This window comes from Trichomycterus rosablanca, chromosome 2, assembly GCF_030014385.1.
Source record: "Trichomycterus rosablanca isolate fTriRos1 chromosome 2, fTriRos1.hap1, whole genome shotgun sequence".
NCBI classification, from domain to species: Eukaryota; Metazoa; Chordata; class Actinopteri; order Siluriformes; family Trichomycteridae; genus Trichomycterus; species Trichomycterus rosablanca.
Window position 1 is genome coordinate 50,431,866 of NC_085989.1, and position 19,789 is coordinate 50,451,654.

At 44.6% G+C, this 19,789-nt stretch overlaps 1 protein-coding gene across 1 annotated transcript in view; it reads right to left on the bottom strand.

The window, feature by feature from the left end:
- triobpb (TRIO and F-actin binding protein b) overlaps positions 1-19,789 on the bottom strand; it is a 30,458-nt gene that overhangs the window by 7,450 nt on the left and 3,219 nt on the right. The window contains exons 2-10 of the mRNA XM_063017311.1: positions 14,063-14,119; positions 13,465-13,533; positions 12,555-12,644; positions 12,175-12,284; positions 6,139-6,511; positions 4,870-5,107; positions 4,458-4,569; positions 2,675-2,834; positions 2,468-2,581 (exon numbers count right to left, since the gene is read on the bottom strand). Of these exons, the coding sequence (XP_062873381.1) occupies positions 2,468-2,581; positions 2,675-2,834; positions 4,458-4,569; positions 4,870-5,107; positions 6,139-6,511; positions 12,175-12,284; positions 12,555-12,644; positions 13,465-13,533; positions 14,063-14,119 (1,323 nt within the window). The remainder of the gene's footprint in view (positions 1-2,467; positions 2,582-2,674; positions 2,835-4,457; positions 4,570-4,869; positions 5,108-6,138; positions 6,512-12,174; positions 12,285-12,554; positions 12,645-13,464; positions 13,534-14,062; positions 14,120-19,789) is intronic.

The window sequence follows — 19,789 nt, forward strand, 5'->3', positions numbered from 1 at the left end:
GGTGCGATTCACCATAAACTGAATATCGATTCATTTCAGATGAATTACCGATTCGAATCGTGTCACATGTGCACCGATTTTTAACTCTCTTGTGGTGAATCGTTACATCCCTAATTATTACACATTTATTTTATTTACATCATGAACAACACAACTAGTCAGCATCAAATTTAGAAGCACTGAAGCCGGTCGGTGTCAGTATGAAGCTATTTGGGGTAACTGGATGGATGGACGGATTGGTGGATGGATAAATATATGTACGTATGTATGTATGGATGAATGGATAAATTTACAGATAAATTGATGTATGTATGTGTGTATGCCATAACCCCGGACTGCACACTGGACTGTTGTTATTATTTATCATTAGCACCTGCACTTTACACAACCGTCATACATATACGTTATTTTTCACCATCCTTATATAGTTATAGTTACAGCAGAATACAGTAATCCCTCGCTATATCGCGCTTCGACTTTTGCGGCTTCACTCTATCGCGGATTTTATTTGCAAGCATGTCTAAATATAAACCGCGGATTTTTCGCTGGCTCGCGGATTTCTGCAGACAAAGGGTGTGTTGGAAAAGCTAGTGCGCTCTCTACAGAGACGCATTTCACGTCATCCTGTGCGCTCCCGATAAGGAGGCTGTTCCAAATCCTTCAACATCTCAACGTTATTTTCACGCAAGAACGAGTGAGCATCCGACGCTGCCTTAGTGATCCCAATCCCAGAATTCATTGCGGGTCGGGCGCTCTTCTCTTACAGAAGAATAAACATGGCTGACGGTGCGGACAAACGAATGGAGTTCTTTTCAAACGTAAATAAAATATTACTGATTTTTCACTTGTATAAACTTGTACCGAGTGTTTTTATTTGCAAGTTCGGGCTCGTCAGGAAATGTGACCGTTATCGGTACATGAAGAGAGATGTTATATTGACGTTAGCGTGCTGTGCTACCTCAATCCATTGGTTTTAATGACAAGATGCTAAATGCTAAAGCCGATGGAATCGGGTTATAAAAATAACCATATAAACACGTTTTCACCTTTCGCGGAGGGTTCTGGAACGCAACCCCCGTGATCAAGGAGGGATTACTGTAGTTATCATTTACACATCTTATTACTAGTACTGTTATTACTAACATATACCTAACTAATCTTTATTATTATTATTGTTATAATTATAATGTATACCTAACTAATCTTTATTATTATTATTATTATTATAATACATACCCATTTTTATTCATATGCTTATTGTTATTATTGCTATTATGTATATACAGTAATCCCTCGCTATGTTGCGCTTCGACTTTCGCAGCTTCACTCCATTTTCCGCTGGTTCGCGTATTTCTGCGGACAAGGAGTCTTTTTATTTCTGATACGTGCTTCCTCGGTTGGTTTGCACAGTTGATTTCATACCTGTGACGCTATTGGCGGATGGCTAAGAAGCTACCCAATCAGAGCACGCGGTTAAGTATCCTGGGTGCTGATTGGCTCAGCGAAGGAGAGAAGCGTTAGATTTCGCTTTATGCTGTGTAACTGTGCGGGAAATGTTTATAAGAGTGTGGGAGGGTTTATAAGGGCTTAAAATATATAAATATAACCATATAAACACATGGTTTTTACTTTGCGGATGTGTGCTGGTATTAAGGATGAATTAGGTGGGTGCTTCTACTTTAATCATGTTGTCATGAAGAGGGTGAGAAGCTTTGAGGAGGTCCACTGTGTGCACTGGGTCCAGATTGCTCTTATGCCCCTTTTCCACCAAAAAAACCATGGTTCTGGTTCTTGAACCGGTTCTGTTCAGGTTTCTCTGAACCTTGGTGTTCTGTAGAGAACCGACCTGCGTTTCCACCAGTTTTTGAGAACCAAGCAGCGTCATCAGCGGTGGGTGAGCAGTGAAACATCATTAAAGTTCCACAACACGAACATCCATCTGTGTGAAATAACCATCAAATCTACTCTAAAATACCACGTGTATCCGTGTTTAACTGGATTTACTTCACGTGTGGTGTTTATGCAGCTCGGGGAGCTGAAAACGCTTCACGCTTCATTTTTCACGTTAAGCGGTTTCCGTTCTGTCCGGGTCTTTTTAAAGGCGCTTTGAAAATATCAGCGGCAAACTGGCTCAAAATGTAATCAGGTGAAGTTTAAAAGATAAAAATGCAGCATTAAGCTCCATATGAGACTCCAGCGGACGGCATTGTTGCTGTCGCTATGCTGTACAACATGACATGCCCACAGACGGACGTCATGGTTCGGGCTGAAAAACCGAGTATTCTGTGGTGCCAGATTGGCCCGCTAGTTCGCTCCTCTTTTTTCCGGAACCGGTTCAAAGTCAAGTTCGTAAACTGGAACGGGCTCCGTGCTGCGTCGGTGGTTCTGTTCTGGTTCTGATCTCTACCGCTGTTTTATTATTGTTAGATTAAGGACTGAAAGTCTTTGATGTTTTTTTGTATCTGACCTCTAGTTCACAGGCCGGTCGCTCCTTGTCCCCGTCAGCGCTGACCTCTGGTTTCTGACCGGTGATGAAGCTGCGCACACGTCGGATCTCCTCCGTTAATCGGGACTGGAGATCCTACAGAGACACAAACAAACATCAGGCGTGTTTTAGCGCTCTGTCCACTCCTCCTCTCCCTCGTCCTCCCGATTCACCTCCGCTCCTCCTCACCTGCTTCTCTCTGCTCAGCTGCTCCACCTCCTCCGCCTTCAGACTGATGTGATGTTCCTTCTCTCGGTTCTGCTGCTGTTCTCGCTTCAGCTCCAGACACTTCTGAGAGTACTGGTCAGATAATCCGTCCAGCTCTCTCTTCAGGGACAGCAGCTCATGTCTGAACACACACACACACTAGGTTTAGTACTTTTCTAGACCTGGTCAGATAATCCAGCTAATGTCAGAACACACACACACACACTGGGTTTAGTACTTTTCTAGAAGTACTGGTCAGATAATCCAGCTAATGTATGAACACACACACACTAGGTTTAGTACTGTTCTAGACCTGGTCAGATAATCCAGCTAATGTCTGAACACACACACACACACACACACACTAGGTTTAGTACTTTTCTAGAAGTACTGGTCAGATAATCCAGCTAATGTATGAACACACACACTAGGTTTAGTACTTTTCTAGAAGTACTGGTCAGATAATCCAGCTAATGTATTTACACACACACACACACACACTAGGTTTAGTACTTTTCTAGAAGTACTGGTCAGATAATCCAGCTAATGTATGAACACACACACACACACACACACACACACACACACACACACACACACTAGGTTTAGTACTTTTCTAGAAGTACTGGTCAGATAATCCAGCTAATGTATGAACACACACACACTAGGTTTAGTACTGTTCCAGACCCGGTCAGATAATCCAGCTAATGTCTGAACACACACACACACACACACACACACACACACACTAGGTTTAGTACTTTTCTAGAAGTACTGGTCAGATAGTCCAGCTAATGTATGAACACACACACACACACTAGGTTTAGTACTGTTCTAGACCTGGTCAGATAATCCAGCTAATGTCTGAACACACACACACACACTAGGTTTAGTACTGTTCTAGACCTGGTCAGATAATCCAGCTAATGTCTGAACACACACACACACACAAACACACTGGGTTTAGTACTTTTCTAGAAGTACTGGTCAGATAATCCAGCTAATGTATGAACACACACACACTAGGTTTAGTACTGTTCCAGACCCGGTCAGATAATCCAGCTAATGTCTGAACACACACACACACACTAGGTTTAGTACTTTTCTAGAAGTACTGGTCAGATAATCCAGCTAATGTATGAACACACACACACACACACACTAGGTTTAGTACTGTTCTAGACCTGGTCAGATAATCCAGCTAATGTATGGACACACACACACACACACACAAACACACTGGGTTTAGTACTTTTCTAGAAGTACTGGTCAGATAATCCAGCTAATGTATGGACACACACACACACTAGGTTTAGTACTTTTGTAGTACGTTTGTTTTAGACCCTGGTCAGATTCGGACCTTGAGCTTTAGTACGTCTCTGTGTGTGTAATAACAATTTTAACTATTTTATTTCTGTGTTTTCTTCCTTTTCTCTCAATTTAGTCATAACCAGTTCCTCTTCCACTGCTGGAGATCCCTACGAGGAGGATATATTCTCCTGACACGCCCTCTCTCCGACCCCTTCTTATTCGCTCGTACTTCGGTGGATCGGCGCGTGAGGTCGGTCTCACGCATGGAGAGTCACGCGCTGATCTCCACGTTCCTCCACCTCTCTCTTACACGGCAGTGAAGACCCCGCCCCTTTTTAGTCCCGTCTTTTCCCACCCGGCAGACTAGAGACAGTAGATGTCTGGGATGTGTATGCGTGGTGCGCGAGGTGTGCTGGTGATCGTGTGAACAGGACGAGACTCGGTCGGGACTCACTGATGCTGGTCGGTGAGCGAGTGAGTTCCTGCCGTCTGTGCCGTGAGGGTTCTGGCTCTCTGCACCTCTCGCTCCAGCTCTGCTTTATGGGCTTTACTCAGGGCCTCCATCGCTGGAACACACACAAGACGTACGCTATATAAGCATGTGACTCTGAACCGTGGGCGTTCTTTCATCCACAAGGTTTCGGACAGCGTCTGTGGGAATCTGTGCCTGTTCAGACTAAATGTCGAGAAGCTCCGGCTCCTAATCCCACCTTTAGAATGAATCATAACATGAGTCAGGCTTACCAACGCGTCGGACTAACCGGGCACAAATCCCCACAGACACACCCCGAAATCTTGCTAAAAGCCTCCCCAGTTTCCCTGTGACACGCCCACGTTCAGGCGTCCACACCCTCTCGTCCACTGACCGTGCGCGGTGGCCTGCACCTCCTCGTTCAGGACCCTCTCTCTGTCCCTGCGCAGCTCGGACGTCTGTCGTTCGTGCCTCCTCTGCAGCTCGTCCAGGGCCTGCCGGTGCGCCCGCTCCATCTGCTCCAAACTCGCGCTGCAACACCCACACACGCTCACGCCTCCACCCGCACACACACACGGCACACCGCATGACACACACTTCTCCTGCTGCAGCTTCCTCAGGGGCGCCACCTGCTGGAGACACACACAGAAACAGAGGGTAAAGCTCACTGAATGAAGGAACCCGACGCTCGTGGTCCTACCGGCACCAGAATGTCCAGTTCTCAGCGCCCCCTAGTGACCACGATCGGCAGTGAAGACAGTGCAGCAGAAAAAAATTACCCACTGATGCTGACTGTAACAGTATATTATCAAAGCAATCAAAGTTTTTGAAAATTACTTAATTTATCTGGATTTTAGAGCTATATAAACAAGTTTTATTGTTAGGCTACGACAGCCCTAGTTAGGAGACTTGCTTAAGGGCCCAACAGTGGCAACCCGACAGTGGTGGGGCTTGACCCCACAACCTTTTGATTTCTGGTCCAGTACCTTAACCACTAGGCTACAATGGTCACTAGTCTGCTGGGTGGGAAAACTTTTTCCCAGGTTGACGATGCAGTGAGGGGGAACTGGGTATGTCTAAATAAGTCTACGTTTGTCGGATGGACCCTGGTGAAACCCAGTGGTCAGCTCAGGCTGTTCTCAGTGCGCCATACTCTACGTGAACCCCCCTCTACCAGCCGAGATCCTCCCTCTGGCACCGCCTGGCCAAGTGTGCCTGCTGGACTCCCGGCCGGGTCGGCAGCACCAGTTCTGAAGAAGCATGTCACAGAACTCACGACTCAAAAAGCATGCAAACACACACACACACACACAGACGTGCAAGTTCAATCAGGTTCATTATGACCAAAAGTATGTGGACAGAATCAATTATGTCCTTCAAACTCTGTGGCAACAGGTTGGGGAAGGCCTCCCTGTTCCGGCATACTGTGTACAAGGATGAACGGGCACAAATTCCCACATGCACACTCCAAAATCTTGAGGAAAGCCCCCCCAGAAAAGTTAAGTGTGCTCATGGTTTTGGATGAATAGCAAGCTGATGGTCAGGTGTCCACTTACTTTTGGCCATATCACCTTCTATCACACACCAGATGAATTGTTTCATTTGCAAACTCGGCCCGTGTGTTTTACTTTGCAAAGTGAAAAAAATCATCTGCACGCTCTACCTCCCTCTGCAGCGCCGGCCACGCCCCCAGCGCAGGAAGTGACGTCGTCATCTTCAGCGGCAGCCGCTCGAACTCCTCCCACTTCTTCTCGATATCCTGCTCCAGCCGCTTCTGCTCGGGCGTCCTGGTCCAGGTGCGCTGTCCCGCGCGGACCCTCTCGTCCGGGGCCTGGCCGTGCTCGCGGACCTGGCCCTCCCCCGCCTCTCTCTGGTCGGCCGGCGCCGAGGGGGCGGGTGTGGCTACCGGAGAGAGCTCCACGTAGTCGAATTTGCGCGGGGCGGGGCTGGGAGCGGGGGAGGGCTCCGATTGGCTGGCGAGGCGCTGGGCCGGCCGGTGTTGAGACGCGTCTTTGTCAGCGCTGCTGTCGGGGAGTCTGGAGGAGGGAGAGAGCGTAAGTGTTCAGACGCTGCAGGTAAAAGCAATGGAGTGTTTTACAGGGTACTGAGCACTTTATTAGGTACACCCATCCTGTGTGTGCAAGTGTGTGTGTATGAGTGTGTAAGTGTGTGTGTGTATCTGGTACTGACTGTGTGAGATCTGGTGAGCTGCTCGGTCTGTGTGTGTGTGTGTGTGTGTGTGTGTATACAGTGGGGTCAAAAAGTATTTAGTCAGCCACTGATTGTGCAGGTTCTCCTACTTAGAAAGATGAGAGAGGTCTGTAATTTTCATCATAGCTACACTTCAACTATGAGAGACAAAATGAGAAAAAAAAATCCAGGAAATCACATTGTAGGATTTTTAAAGAATTTATTTGTAAATTATGGTGGAAAATAAGTATTTGGTCAATAACAAAAGTTCAACTCAATACTTTGTAACATAACCTTTGTTGGCAATGACAGAGGTGAAACGTTTCCTGTAAGTCTTCACCAGGTTTGCACACACTGTAGCTGGTATTTTGGCCCATTCCTCCATGCAGATCTCCTCTAGAGCAGTGATGTTTTGGGGCTGTCGCTGGGCAACACGGACTCCACAAATGTTCTATGGGGCTGAGGTCTGGAGACTGGCTAGGCCACTCCAGGACCTTGAAATGCTTTTTACGGAGCCACTCCTTCGTTGCTCGAGCGGTGTGTTTGGGATCATTGTCATGCTGGAAGACTCGGCCACATTCCATCTTCAATGCTCTCACTGATGGAAGGAGGTTTTGGCTTAAAATCTCACGATACATGGCCCCATTCATTCTTCCCTTAACACAGATCAGTACAATTGCTCCCACAGTTGATTTATTCACACCAACCTGCTTGCCTATTGTACTGTAGATTCACTCTTCCCAGCCTGGTGCAGGTCTACAATTTTCTCCCTGGTGTCCTTCGACAGCTCTTTGGTCTTGGCCATGGTTGAGTTTGGAGTCTGAAAGTTTGAGACTGTGGACAGGTGTCTTTTATACAGATAACGAGGTCAAACAGGTGCCATTAATACAGGTAACGAGTGGAGGACAGAAGAGCTTCTTAAAGAAGAAGTTACAGGTCTGTGAGAGCCAGAAATCTTGCTTGTTTGTTATTGACCAAATACTTATTTTCCACCATAATTTACAAATAAATTCTTTAAAAATCCTACAATGTGATTTCCTGGATTTTTTTTTCTCATTTTGTCTCTCATAGTTGAAGTGTACCTATGATGAAAATTACAGACCTCTCTCATCTTTCTAAGTAGGAGAACCTGCACAATCAGTGGCTGACTAAATACTTTTTGGCCCCACTGTATATGAGTGTGTAAGTGTGTCTGGTAGTGACTGTGTGAGATCTGGTGAGCTGCTCGGTCTGTGTGTGTGTGTGTGTATATGAGTGTGTAAGTGTGTGTGTGTGTATCTGGTACTGACTGTGTGAGATCTGGTGAGCTGCTCGGTCTGTGTGTGTGTGTGTATATATGAGTGTGTAAGTGTGTGTGTGTGTATCTGGTACTGACTGTGTGAGATCTGGTGAGCTGCTCGGTCTGTGTGTGTATATGAGTGTGTAAGTGTGTGTGTGTGTATCTGGTACTGACTGTGTGAGATCTGGTGAGCTGCTCGGTCTGTGTGTGTGTGTGTGTGTGTATATATGAGTGTGTAAGTGTGTGTGTGTGTATCTGGTACTGACTGTGTGAGATCTATATGAGTGTGTAAGTGTGTGTGTGTGTGTGTATGAGTGTGTAAGTGTGTGTGTGTGTGTATCTGGTACTGACTGTGTGAGATCTGGTGAGCTGCTCGGTCTGTGTGTGTGTGTGTGTATATATGAGTGTGTAAGTGTGTGTGTGTGTATCTGGTACTGACTGTGTGAGATCTGGTGAGCTGCTCGGTCTGTGTGTGTGTGTGTGTGTATATGAGTGTGTAAGTGTGTGTGTGTGTATCTGGTACTGACTGTGTGAGATCTGGTGAGCTGCTCGGTCTGTGTGTGTGTGTGTGTGTATATGAGTGTGTAAGTGTGTGTGTGTGTATCTGGTACTGACTGTGTGAGATCTGGTGAGCTGCTCGGTCTGTGTGTGTGTGTGTGTGTATATATGAGTGTGTAAGTGTGTGTGTGTGTATCTGGTACTGACTGTGTGAGATCTGGTGAGCTGCTCGGTCTGTGTGTGTGTGTGTATATATGAGTGTGTAAGTGTGTGTGTGTGTATCTGGTACTGACTGTGTGAGATCTGGTGAGCTGCTCGGTCTGTGTGTGTGTGTGTGTGTATATGAGTGTGTAAGTGTGTGTGTGTGTATCTGGTACTGACTGTGTGAGATCTGGTGAGCTGCTCGGTCTGTGTGTGTGTGTGTGTGTGTATATATGAGTGTGTAAGTGTGTGTGTGTGTATCTGGTACTGACTGTGTGAGATCTATATGAGTGTGTAAGTGTGTGTGTGTGTGTGTATGAGTGTGTAAGTGTGTGTGTGTGTGTATCTGGTACTGACTGTGTGAGATCTGGTGAGCTGCTCGGTCTGTGTGTGTGTGTGTGTATATATGAGTGTGTAAGTGTGTGTGTGTGTATCTGGTACTGACTGTGTGAGATCTGGTGAGCTGCTCGGTCTGTGTGTGTGTGTGTATATATGAGTGTGTAAGTGTGTGTGTGTGTATCTGGTACTGACTGTGTGAGATCTGGTGAGCTGCTCGGTCTCTGTGTGTGTGTGTGTGTATATGAGTGTGTAAGTGTGTGTGTGTGTATCTGGTACTGACTGTGTGAGATCTGGTGAGCTGCTCGGTCTGTGTGTGTGTGTGTGTGTATATGAGTGTGTAAGTGTGTGTGTGTGTATCTGGTACTGACTGTGTGAGATCTGGTGAGCTGCTCGGTCTGTGTGTGTGTGTGTGTGTATATGAGTGTGTAAGTGTGTGTGTGTGTATCTGGTACTGACTGTGTGAGATCTGGTGAGCTGCTCGGTCTGTGTGTGTGTGTGTGTGTATATGAGTGTGTAAGTGTGTGTGTGTGTATCTGGTACTGACTGTGTGAGATCTGGTGAGCTGCTCGGTCTGTGTGTGTGTGTGTGTGTATATATGAGTGTGTAAGTGTGTGTGTGTGTATCTGGTACTGACTGTGTGAGATCTGGTGAGCTGCTCGGTCTGTGTGTGTGTGTGTGTGTATATATGAGTGTGTAAGTGTGTGTGTGTGTATCTGGTACTGACTGTGTGAGATCTGGTGAGCTGCTCGGTCTGTGTGTGTGTGTGTGTGTATATGAGTGTGTAAGTGTGTGTGTGTGTATCTGGTACTGACTGTGTGAGATCTGGTGAGCTGCTCGGTCTGTGTGTGTGTGTGTATCTGGTACTGACTGTGTGAGATCTGGTGAGCTGCTCGGTCTGTGTGTGTGTGTGTGTGTATATGAGTGTGTAAGTGTGTGTGTGTGTATCTGGTACTGACTGTGTGAGATCTGGTGAGCTGCTCGGTCTGTGTGTGTGTGTGTGTGTATATATGAGTGTGTAAGTGTGTGTGTGTGTATCTGGTACTGACTGTGTGAGATCTGGTGAGCTGCTCGGTCTGTGTGTGTGTGTGTGTGTATATATGAGTGTGTAAGTGTGTGTGTGTGTATCTGGTACTGACTGTGTGAGATCTGGTGAGCTGCTCGGTCTGTGTGTGTGTGTGTGTGTGTATATGAGTGTGTAAGTGTGTGTGTGTGTATCTGGTACTGACTGTGTGAGATCTGGTGAGCTGCTCGGTCTGTGTGTGTGTGTGTATCTGGTACTGACTGTGTGAGATCTGGTGAGCTGCTCGGTCTGTGTGTGTGTGTGTGTGTGTATATGAGTGTGTAAGTGTGTGTGTGTGTATCTGGTACTGACTGTGTGAGATCTGGTGAGCTGCTCGGTCTGTGTGTGTGTGTGTGTGTATATGAGTGTGTAAGTGTGTGTGTGTGTATCTGGTACTGACTGTGTGAGATCTGGTGAGCTGCTCGGTCTGTGTGTGTGTGTGTATATGAGTGTGTAAGTGTGTGTGTGTGTGTATCTGGTACTGACTGTGTGAGATCTGGTGAGCTGCTCGGTCTGTGTGTGTGTGTGTGTGTATATGAGTGTGTAAGTGTGTGTGTGTGTATCTGGTACTGACTGTGTGAGATCTGGTGAGCTGCTCGGTCTGTGTGTGTGTGTGTGTGTATATGAGTGTGTAAGTGTGTGTGTGTGTATCTGGTACTGACTGTGTGAGATCTGGTGAGCTGCTCGGTCTGTGTGTGTGTGTGTGTGTATATATGAGTGTGTAAGTGTGTGTGTGTGTATCTGGTACTGACTGTGTGAGATCTGGTGAGCTGCTCGGTCTGTGTGTGTGTGTGTGTATATATGAGTGTGTAAGTGTGTGTGTGTGTATCTGGTACTGACTGTGTGAGATCTGGTGAGCTGCTCGGTCTGTGTGTGTGTGTGTGTGTATATGAGTGTGTAAGTGTGTGTGTGTGTATCTGGTACTGACTGTGTGAGATCTGGTGAGCTGCTCGGTCTGTGTGTGTGTGTGTATCTGGTACTGACTGTGTGAGATCTGGTGAGCTGCTCGGTCTGTGTGTGTGTGTGTGTGTATATGAGTGTGTAAGTGTGTGTGTGTGTATCTGGTACTGACTGTGTGAGATCTGGTGAGCTGCTCGGTCTGTGTGTGTGTGTGTGTGTATATATGAGTGTGTAAGTGTGTGTGTGTGTATCTGGTACTGACTGTGTGAGATCTGGTGAGCTGCTCGGTCTGTGTGTGTGTGTGTGTGTATATATGAGTGTGTAAGTGTGTGTGTGTGTATCTGGTACTGACTGTGTGAGATCTGGTGAGCTGCTCGGTCTGTGTGTGTGTGTGTGTGTGTATATGAGTGTGTAAGTGTGTGTGTGTGTATCTGGTACTGACTGTGTGAGATCTGGTGAGCTGCTCGGTCTGTGTGTGTGTGTGTGTGTATATGAGTGTGTAAGTGTGTGTGTGTGTATCTGGTACTGACTGTGTGAGATCTGGTGAGCTGCTCGGTCTGTGTGTGTGTGTGTATATGAGTGTGTAAGTGTGTGTGTGTGTATCTGGTACTGACTGTGTGAGATCTGGTGAGCTGCTCGGTCTGTGTGTGTGTGTGTATATATGAGTGTGTAAGTGTGTGTGTGTGTGTATCTGGTACTGACTGTGTGAGATCTGGTGAGCTGCTCGGTCTGTGTGTGTGTGTGTGTGTATATGAGTGTGTAAGTGTGTGTGTGTGTATCTGGTACTGACTGTGTGAGATCTGGTGAGCTGCTCGGTCTGTGTGTGTGTGTGTGTGTATATGAGTGTGTAAGTGTGTGTGTGTGTATCTGGTACTGACTGTGTGAGATCTGGTGAGCTGCTCGGTCTGTGTGTGTGTGTGTATATATGAGTGTGTAAGTGTGTGTGTGTGTGTATCTGGTACTGACTGTGTGAGATCTGGTGAGCTGCTCGGTCTGTGTGTGTGTGTGTGTGTATATGAGTGTGTAAGTGTGTGTGTGTGTATCTGGTACTGACTGTGTGAGATCTGGTGAGCTGCTCGGTCTGTGTGTGTGTGTGTGTGTATATGAGTGTGTAAGTGTGTGTGTGTGTATCTGGTACTGACTGTGTGAGATCTGGTGAGCTGCTCGGTCTGTGTGTGTGTGTGTGTGTATATATGAGTGTGTAAGTGTGTGTGTGTGTATCTGGTACTGACTGTGTGAGATCTGGTGAGCTGCTCGGTCGGATGTTTTTCCTCAGAACCTCGATCCAGTTCCTCCTGATTCCGGCCGTCATGGCTGACAGAGTGAAGACGTCGCCCACCGTCTACAGAGACAGAAACACCACAACAGTCCACGTTTAAACCCACGTCCTCAGGGGGGGGGTGCTTTACACCAATAATAAGGCTTTATATGGGGGGGGTGTCACTCTTCAAACTTCTGCAGTGCTCAGCTGATGAGGTCAGATACAGTCGAACTTCATACTGCTATACTACATCATTCAGCATTATTATTACTACTGAACACATGAGTGAGTGAGTGAGAGAATGAGTGAATGAATGAATGAGTAAGTGAATGAACACATGATTGTACTGACCTGTATTTGAAAGCCGTAGTTTTTCTCCACGTTGAACTCGGACACTTTAATACAAGAGCGCAGATCGATCTCTCCGTCCAGCTCGTCCTTCTACAGCACACACACACACACACACACACACACACACACACACAGAGATAAATAATAATAACAGGACATAAAATATAATAATAATAATAGAAACACTAACAGTAATAACATTATTATTATAAATATTAATAGTAATAATGATACAATAATAATAGTAATAAGTATAATAATTATTATTTTATATTTTATATAAAAAATTATATTTAATTAAAATTATTAATTATTAGTAAACTAAAAAGTAAAAACATTTAAATGAATTGCTTGAATAAATGTTAATATTAGTGATAGAAATGTGTATAATATGAATATTTCTAATATAAAAATAATACACATTTAACATCTCTAATATTAATACCAATAGAAATCGTATAATAATGTAAGTAATTATTAATTAAATAAATAAAATATTATTATTATTATATCAATATAATTATAACAATATTTAAAATGATAAAATCAATATTGACCATAATAAAAATACTTTAATATAGTATATTAATAAAAAAATAATAATAGTCTTTAATAATAATGTAATGTAATATGTTATTAATACCTATAATAAACTACTTATGTTATAATCTAATACGATAGTTTAATAATAATAATAATGTCAGTAATAAACCCGTTTTATATTTAAATTACATATTTTAAACTATATAATAAAAAGATAAAACAGTTTTTGCAAAGGTATTACACGAGCACAGCGCTGGATTTGAACTGATTTTAGTTTCTGATCATTATCAGCTACATTAGAACCTAAAAGCACCTCAATAAAATAAATAAAAAGTTGAAATATGAACACACACACACACACACACACCTCCTCTGCTACAGAGTCTCTGTAATACTTCAATCCGGCGTCCGTCAGTACGAACCAGTGCTTCTTCCACTGTACACACACATACACACGTTACACATGATGATGTCACTGACGCAAGAAGGTCCTGGGTTCGATTCCCAGGTGGGGCGGTCTGGGTCCTTTCTGTGTGGAGTTTGCATGTTCTCCCCGTGTCTGTGTGGGTTTACTCCGGGAGCTCCGGTTTCCTCCCACAGTACAAAGACGTGCAGTCAGGTTAACTGACTAGGCGTGTGTGTGCCCTGTGATGGGCTGGCGACCTGTCCGGGGTGTTTCCTATCTTTCGCCCAGTATATTGCACCCAGCGTGACCCTGACCGGGATAAAGCGGTGATAAAACAGACAATGAGTGAATGGTTTCCACAGTGAGCGGTGTGCAGTGTGAATGAGTGAATGATGTCATCACTGGAGTGTTATTTATAAAAACATTAAACAGTTCAATCATGAAGAGAAAGAGGACCACATGGAATAAACAGAGATACATATTCTGTCTGTACACACACACACACACACACACACACACACACACACACACACACACACACACACACACACACACACACCTCTCCAGTGTCGTCCAGTTTTGACATCCATCCCTTCTTGAAGTTCAACAGATCGGGCTGTAAATAGAAAGAGAGAGAGAGATTTTAGAGATCTATATATACACTGATCAGCCATAACATTAAAACCACCTCCTTGTTTCTACACTCACTGTCCATTTGATCAGCTCCACTTACCATATAGAAGCACTTTGTAGTTCTACAATTACTGACTGTAGTCCATCTGTTTCTCTACATGCTTTGTTACCCCCCTTTCATGCTGTTCTTCAATGGTCAGGACCCCCACAGGACCACCACAGAGCAGGTATTATTTAGGTGGTGGATCATTCTCAGCCCTGCAGTGACACTGACATGGTGGTGGTGTGTTAGTGTGTGTTGTGCTGGTATGAGTGGATCAGACACAGCAGCGCTGCTGGAGTTTTTAAACACCTCACTGTCACTGCTGGACTGAGAATCATCCACCAACCAAAAATATCCAGCCAACAGCGCCCTGTGGGCAGCGTCCTGTGACCACTGATGAAGGTCTAGAAGATGACCGACTCAAACAGCAGCAATAGATGAGCGATCGTCTCTGACTTTACATCTACAAGGTGGATCGACTAGGTAGGAGTGTCTAATAGAGTGGACAGTGAGTGGACACGGTACTTAAAAACTCCAGCAGCGCTGCTGTGTCTGGTCCACTCATACCAGCACAACACACACTAACACACCACCACCAGGTCAGTGTCACTGCAGTGCTGAGAATGATCCACCACCTAAATAATACCTGCTCTGTAGTGGTCCTGTGGGGGTCCTGACCATTGAAGAACAGGGTGAAAGCAGGTTAAAAAGGTTTGTAGAGAAACAGATGGACTACAGTCAGTAATTGTAGAACTACAAAGTGCTTCTATATGGTAAGTGGAGCTGATAAAATGGACAGTGAGTGTAGAAACGAGGAGGTGGTTTTAATGTTATGAGTGATCGGTGTATGCCTTTTACATTTCAACACATATTTGCAGGTTTGGCTGCAGTGAAACACTTCCTCACCACGCATATCACCACCATAACCAAACCAAACCCAACCCAAAAACCCAAACCGCACCCCACCCAGCCACTACAATGCACTCGATCCGTCAAACAGGCCAAACCTCTCTTCTCTAGTGTATTGTGCAGCTGATTGGCTTTATTCCTCCAAAATTTCAATCAGATCATTCAGATCATCCGGCTAATACACACACGACCAAATCATTCAGGAACCTCTACTACAAAATAAGAAGTGTGTGTGTTAGTGTGTGAAAGTAAACGTGCTTATAAAAGTGTCCAACTAAACAGGAAACGCCAACCATGAATAGACGTGTGAAACTCACACTGCTGAGTCGACACACGAGGCTACGACTAAGGAACTACTGGTGTCACGTGGAACAGTACGGTGGAACGTCAAGTTTGGTTATCAGCATTCAGCAGGGCGTGTAGTGTGAACCACTGAAGGAGGGTCAAGGTACACGCTAATGCTACAGATCCCAGACGTCAGATCGTTCTTCTTTAGAGCCGTGGTTCTTAACTCTGGAGCCTCTTACCCCTTTTCCACCGACGCGGAACGGTTCCGGCTTGCGAACGTGATTTTGAACCGGTTCAGCGTCTTTCCACCGAAAAAAAGAGGTTCCAGAAAGCGAACTAGCGTTCTAATCTGGCACCACAGAATACTGGGTTTTTCAGCGCGAACCGTGACGTAATCGGTGGGCGTGTCCCAGTGTAGAGGTTTGGGTGCGTATGGAGCTCGATGCTGCATTTTTATCTTTTAAAGTTCACCTGATTAAATGTTGAGTTTGCTGCTGATATTTTCAAAGCGCTTTAAAAAGGACGAACTGTGTGATATGAGGTGGTAAAAGTGACCCGGGCAGTATAAACGCTAAACGTGAAAAATAAAGCGTAACATGGCTTGTTGTACTAAAACAACGAGCAATGAATTTGGGCAGTACAGAGCGCTTATAACCAGTACAGAGGCACTTATAACCAGTACAGAGGCACTTATAACCAGTACAGAGTACAGAGGCACTTATAACTAGAGATGGAACGATCGATCGGCTATGTATCGAAATCGGCCGATTTTTAATCAAAATATGCGATCGGTCGATATTTCCTAAATTCAGCAGATCCGATCGCGTGATCTATAAAGATCACCTCCAGGTTAAGCTTAACTTTGAGCTACAAAGCGCCAACCATCGCATCACCATTCGTCAACCATCGCATTTCACTACCTAAAATAACATAAATAACGTTGTACAATTTTGCTGATTGAAATATTTACTTTAAAAAGATAATTCAGCCAGATCCCATCTGAGTCGATTCTATCAGCACGTTATATAAACTCCTGGTTCACTTTGGTAAATCGTGAGCGGTTCTTGCTTTTGATGTAGATGAGAACAGAAAACGTTACAGAGCCAAGCAGAGGCAAAAGTTTATTCATTACTCAATTCGTTAGTTCAGGATCATCTGCTCTGACTGACAGAAAACTTTTAGCTCCACAGGCGGAACGAGTCTGATTCGGTTACCGCTCTGTGGTAATAGCAGTTTTCTGTAGTAGCTGGTGTTTATTTAAAACCACGACATTCATTAATAACAGTAAACATGGAGAGATAACTGAGAAGAGAAACTTACGCTTCACATAAAATGAATCGACTCCTGAATCACTTAAATCGATACTGTGAACAAAGCGTCTCTCTTAAAGGCACACACACGCCGTTGCTTTCGTCACTGTTTTATCGTCACTGTTAGCCCTATTTTTAAGTTTTTTTCAGACTGAACTGGATAACATAAACCTGTGTGTGTGTGGTCAGTTAGACTAATGAAATATATCTCCTGTGGGTGAAAAAATTAATTGCTTTAGTTTTAGAAGTACCCCCCCCACCTCTTCCCGATCAGAATCGGCTATCGGCCGATCGCCCTGAAAGGAGATTGGAGATCGAAATCGGTGCCAAAAACCCAGATCGGTACATCTCTACTTATAACCAGTACATAGCACTTATAACCAGTACAGAGCTCTTACTATAAACAGTACAGAGCACTTATAACCAGTACATAGCACTTATAACCAGTACAGAGCTCTTACTATAAACAGTACAGAGCACTTATAACCAGTACATAGCACTTATAACCAGTACAGAGCTCTTACTATAAACAGTTCAGAGCACTTATAACCAGTACAGAGCTCTTACTATAAACAGTACAGAGCACTTATAACCAGTACATAGCACTTATAACCAGTACAGAGCTCTTACTATAAACAGTACAGAGCACTTATAACCAGTACAGAGCACTTATAACCAGTACATAGCACTTACAACCAGTACAGAGCTCTTACTATAAACAGTACAGAGCACTTATAACCAGTACATAGCACTTATAACCAGTACAGAGCTCTTACTATAAACAGTACAGAGCACTTATAACCAGTGCAGAGCACTTATAACCAGTACATAGCACTTATAACCAGTACAGAGCTCTTACTATAAACAGTACAGCGCACTTATAACCAGTGCAGAGCACTTATAACAAGTAATAACAGAGAGAAGTTTAGTGTTTCTATGTGGTACTTTTAATACATTCAGCCACGTTACGCTTTATTTTTTTACGTGAAGCTTTTTCGACTCTCCCGAGAAGATTCAGAACCTGGAGCTGCATAAACACACGTGAAGTAGATCCAGTTAAACACAGACACATGTGGAGCTTTTAGACTGGATTTGATGGTTATTTCACACAGATGTTTGTTTGATTTGATTTGATTTGATTTTATTGAACCATTTCATATTTTATAAATAGATACAATACCTCCTATAAAAAACTGAAACAGTCAGGGATAACACAAAAAGTCCATAGACTTATTTCCATTGTGGTCCCTATAATGGTCCCTGTTCGTGTCGTTGAACTTTAGTGATGTTTCATCACTCAAGTCGAGCGCTGAGCAAACCGGTTATTTGTGCCGAGGGTCGTGGTGAGAGTGAAGCACAAAACACTTCTCACGTCAGTGAACTAAAGAAAACAACGACTGAGATAAACATCACCGATAGCTGAGCGATGCTTTTTACATAAAAACGAACATCTGTAACAGCAGCACAAACCCCCACAGATAATCTACACGCTCTACCATCATGTTACTCTTTACTTTCGTTATGTAACGCCCACCGTTAATGACGCTGGCTTGGTTCCCAAAAACGGATCTCTAGAGAACACCAAGGTTCTAAGAAACCTGAACAGAACCGGTTCAAGAACCAGAACCATGGTTCTTTTGGTGGAAAAGCGCTATCTGTGAGCCTAGAGGGGGGTCCCAGTGCCTTTAATTAAGAAGAGTTCAAAACAATCACGGTCGGTCTTTGAGAATAGACACATGTTTCATTTGCCCACCAAAAAAATGCAAAGGTCAACAGATGGCGACTATGAATGATTCCGCTTCAGTTGTTATTAGGCCTGTGGCAGCCTAGTGGGTAGAGCTTTGGGCTATCAACCGGAAGATTGGCGGTTCAAATCCAGGCTCTGCTATGTAGCCACTGTTGGGTCCTTGAGCAAGGCCCTTAACCCTGTCTGCTCCAGGGGCGCCGTAAGTTGGCTGACCCTGTGCTCTGTCCCCAGCTTCCAACACCAGCTGGGATATGCGAGGAAAGAATTTCATTGTACTGTACACCTGTATATGTATACATGACAAATAAAGTATATCTTTCTTATCTTTCTTTCTTTCTTATTGCAGATTCGGGGAAAACCGGACTAAGTGGGCGGGGTCTTCAACACTATTTAAGGACCCTGGTTAGTACAGAAGCGGAGGAGCCTCATGAATAAATCCACAGAGGCACGGGTGAAAAAGAAGAGGCGTGGAGCGCCGAACGCAATCGGGATCCCCAGCAGCGCAGGACTAATTGGATATGACTAAATCGGGAGAATGTAAACAGTCACGACAGTAAACAAGCAGTAAATTCCAGAGTAAACATGAAGGTGTAAAAAGGATCAGGAGACGTTATTGAGGATTTAATCCTTACACAAACACACGGCTCCTCTCCGTCCTGATTTACTGACAGACTTTACATAAACACACACATACACACACACACTCGAGGAATGCCAACGTGTACACACACGACCAAATCAAACCGGGTGAATCACACACACTCACACACTTTCAGTTTGAATAGGTGCATAACAATGTGCACACACACCCACTGCCTCTGTTCTTACACTCCATTTATTCACACTTCATATCCAATCTGACTTCTGCATAATTACGGTTCGTTTCTTAAATTTTACATTTTTTATTTAAATGTGTGCACTACACTGGGCGTGTTACTCATTTCAGTCCAGAAAATCAACAAGACATGGAATTTGGCGCTTGGGTGAAGCAGCAGTAATCATACAAGTCCAATAAACTGAGCTCTGGGGTTCGAATCTCAGTAGTACTCCTGGTTGGGCGTCTAAGTACTCCTACGTCTAAGAAGGGAGGCAGTTGTAGCCTAGTGGTTAAGGTACTGGACTAGTAATCTGAAGGTTGCCGGTTCAAGACCCACCACTGCCAGATGTTGGACCCTTAAGCAAGGCCCTTAACCCTCAATTGCTTAGACTGCATACTGTCACAGTACTGTAAGTCTCTTTGGATGAAAGCGTCTGCTAAATGCTGAAAATGTAAATGGAGGTGGGAGGGTCATGCTTCCTCACCACCAATGCCGATCCCTGCTCTGATTGAGGAGAACGAAGCTAACCCACGCCCCC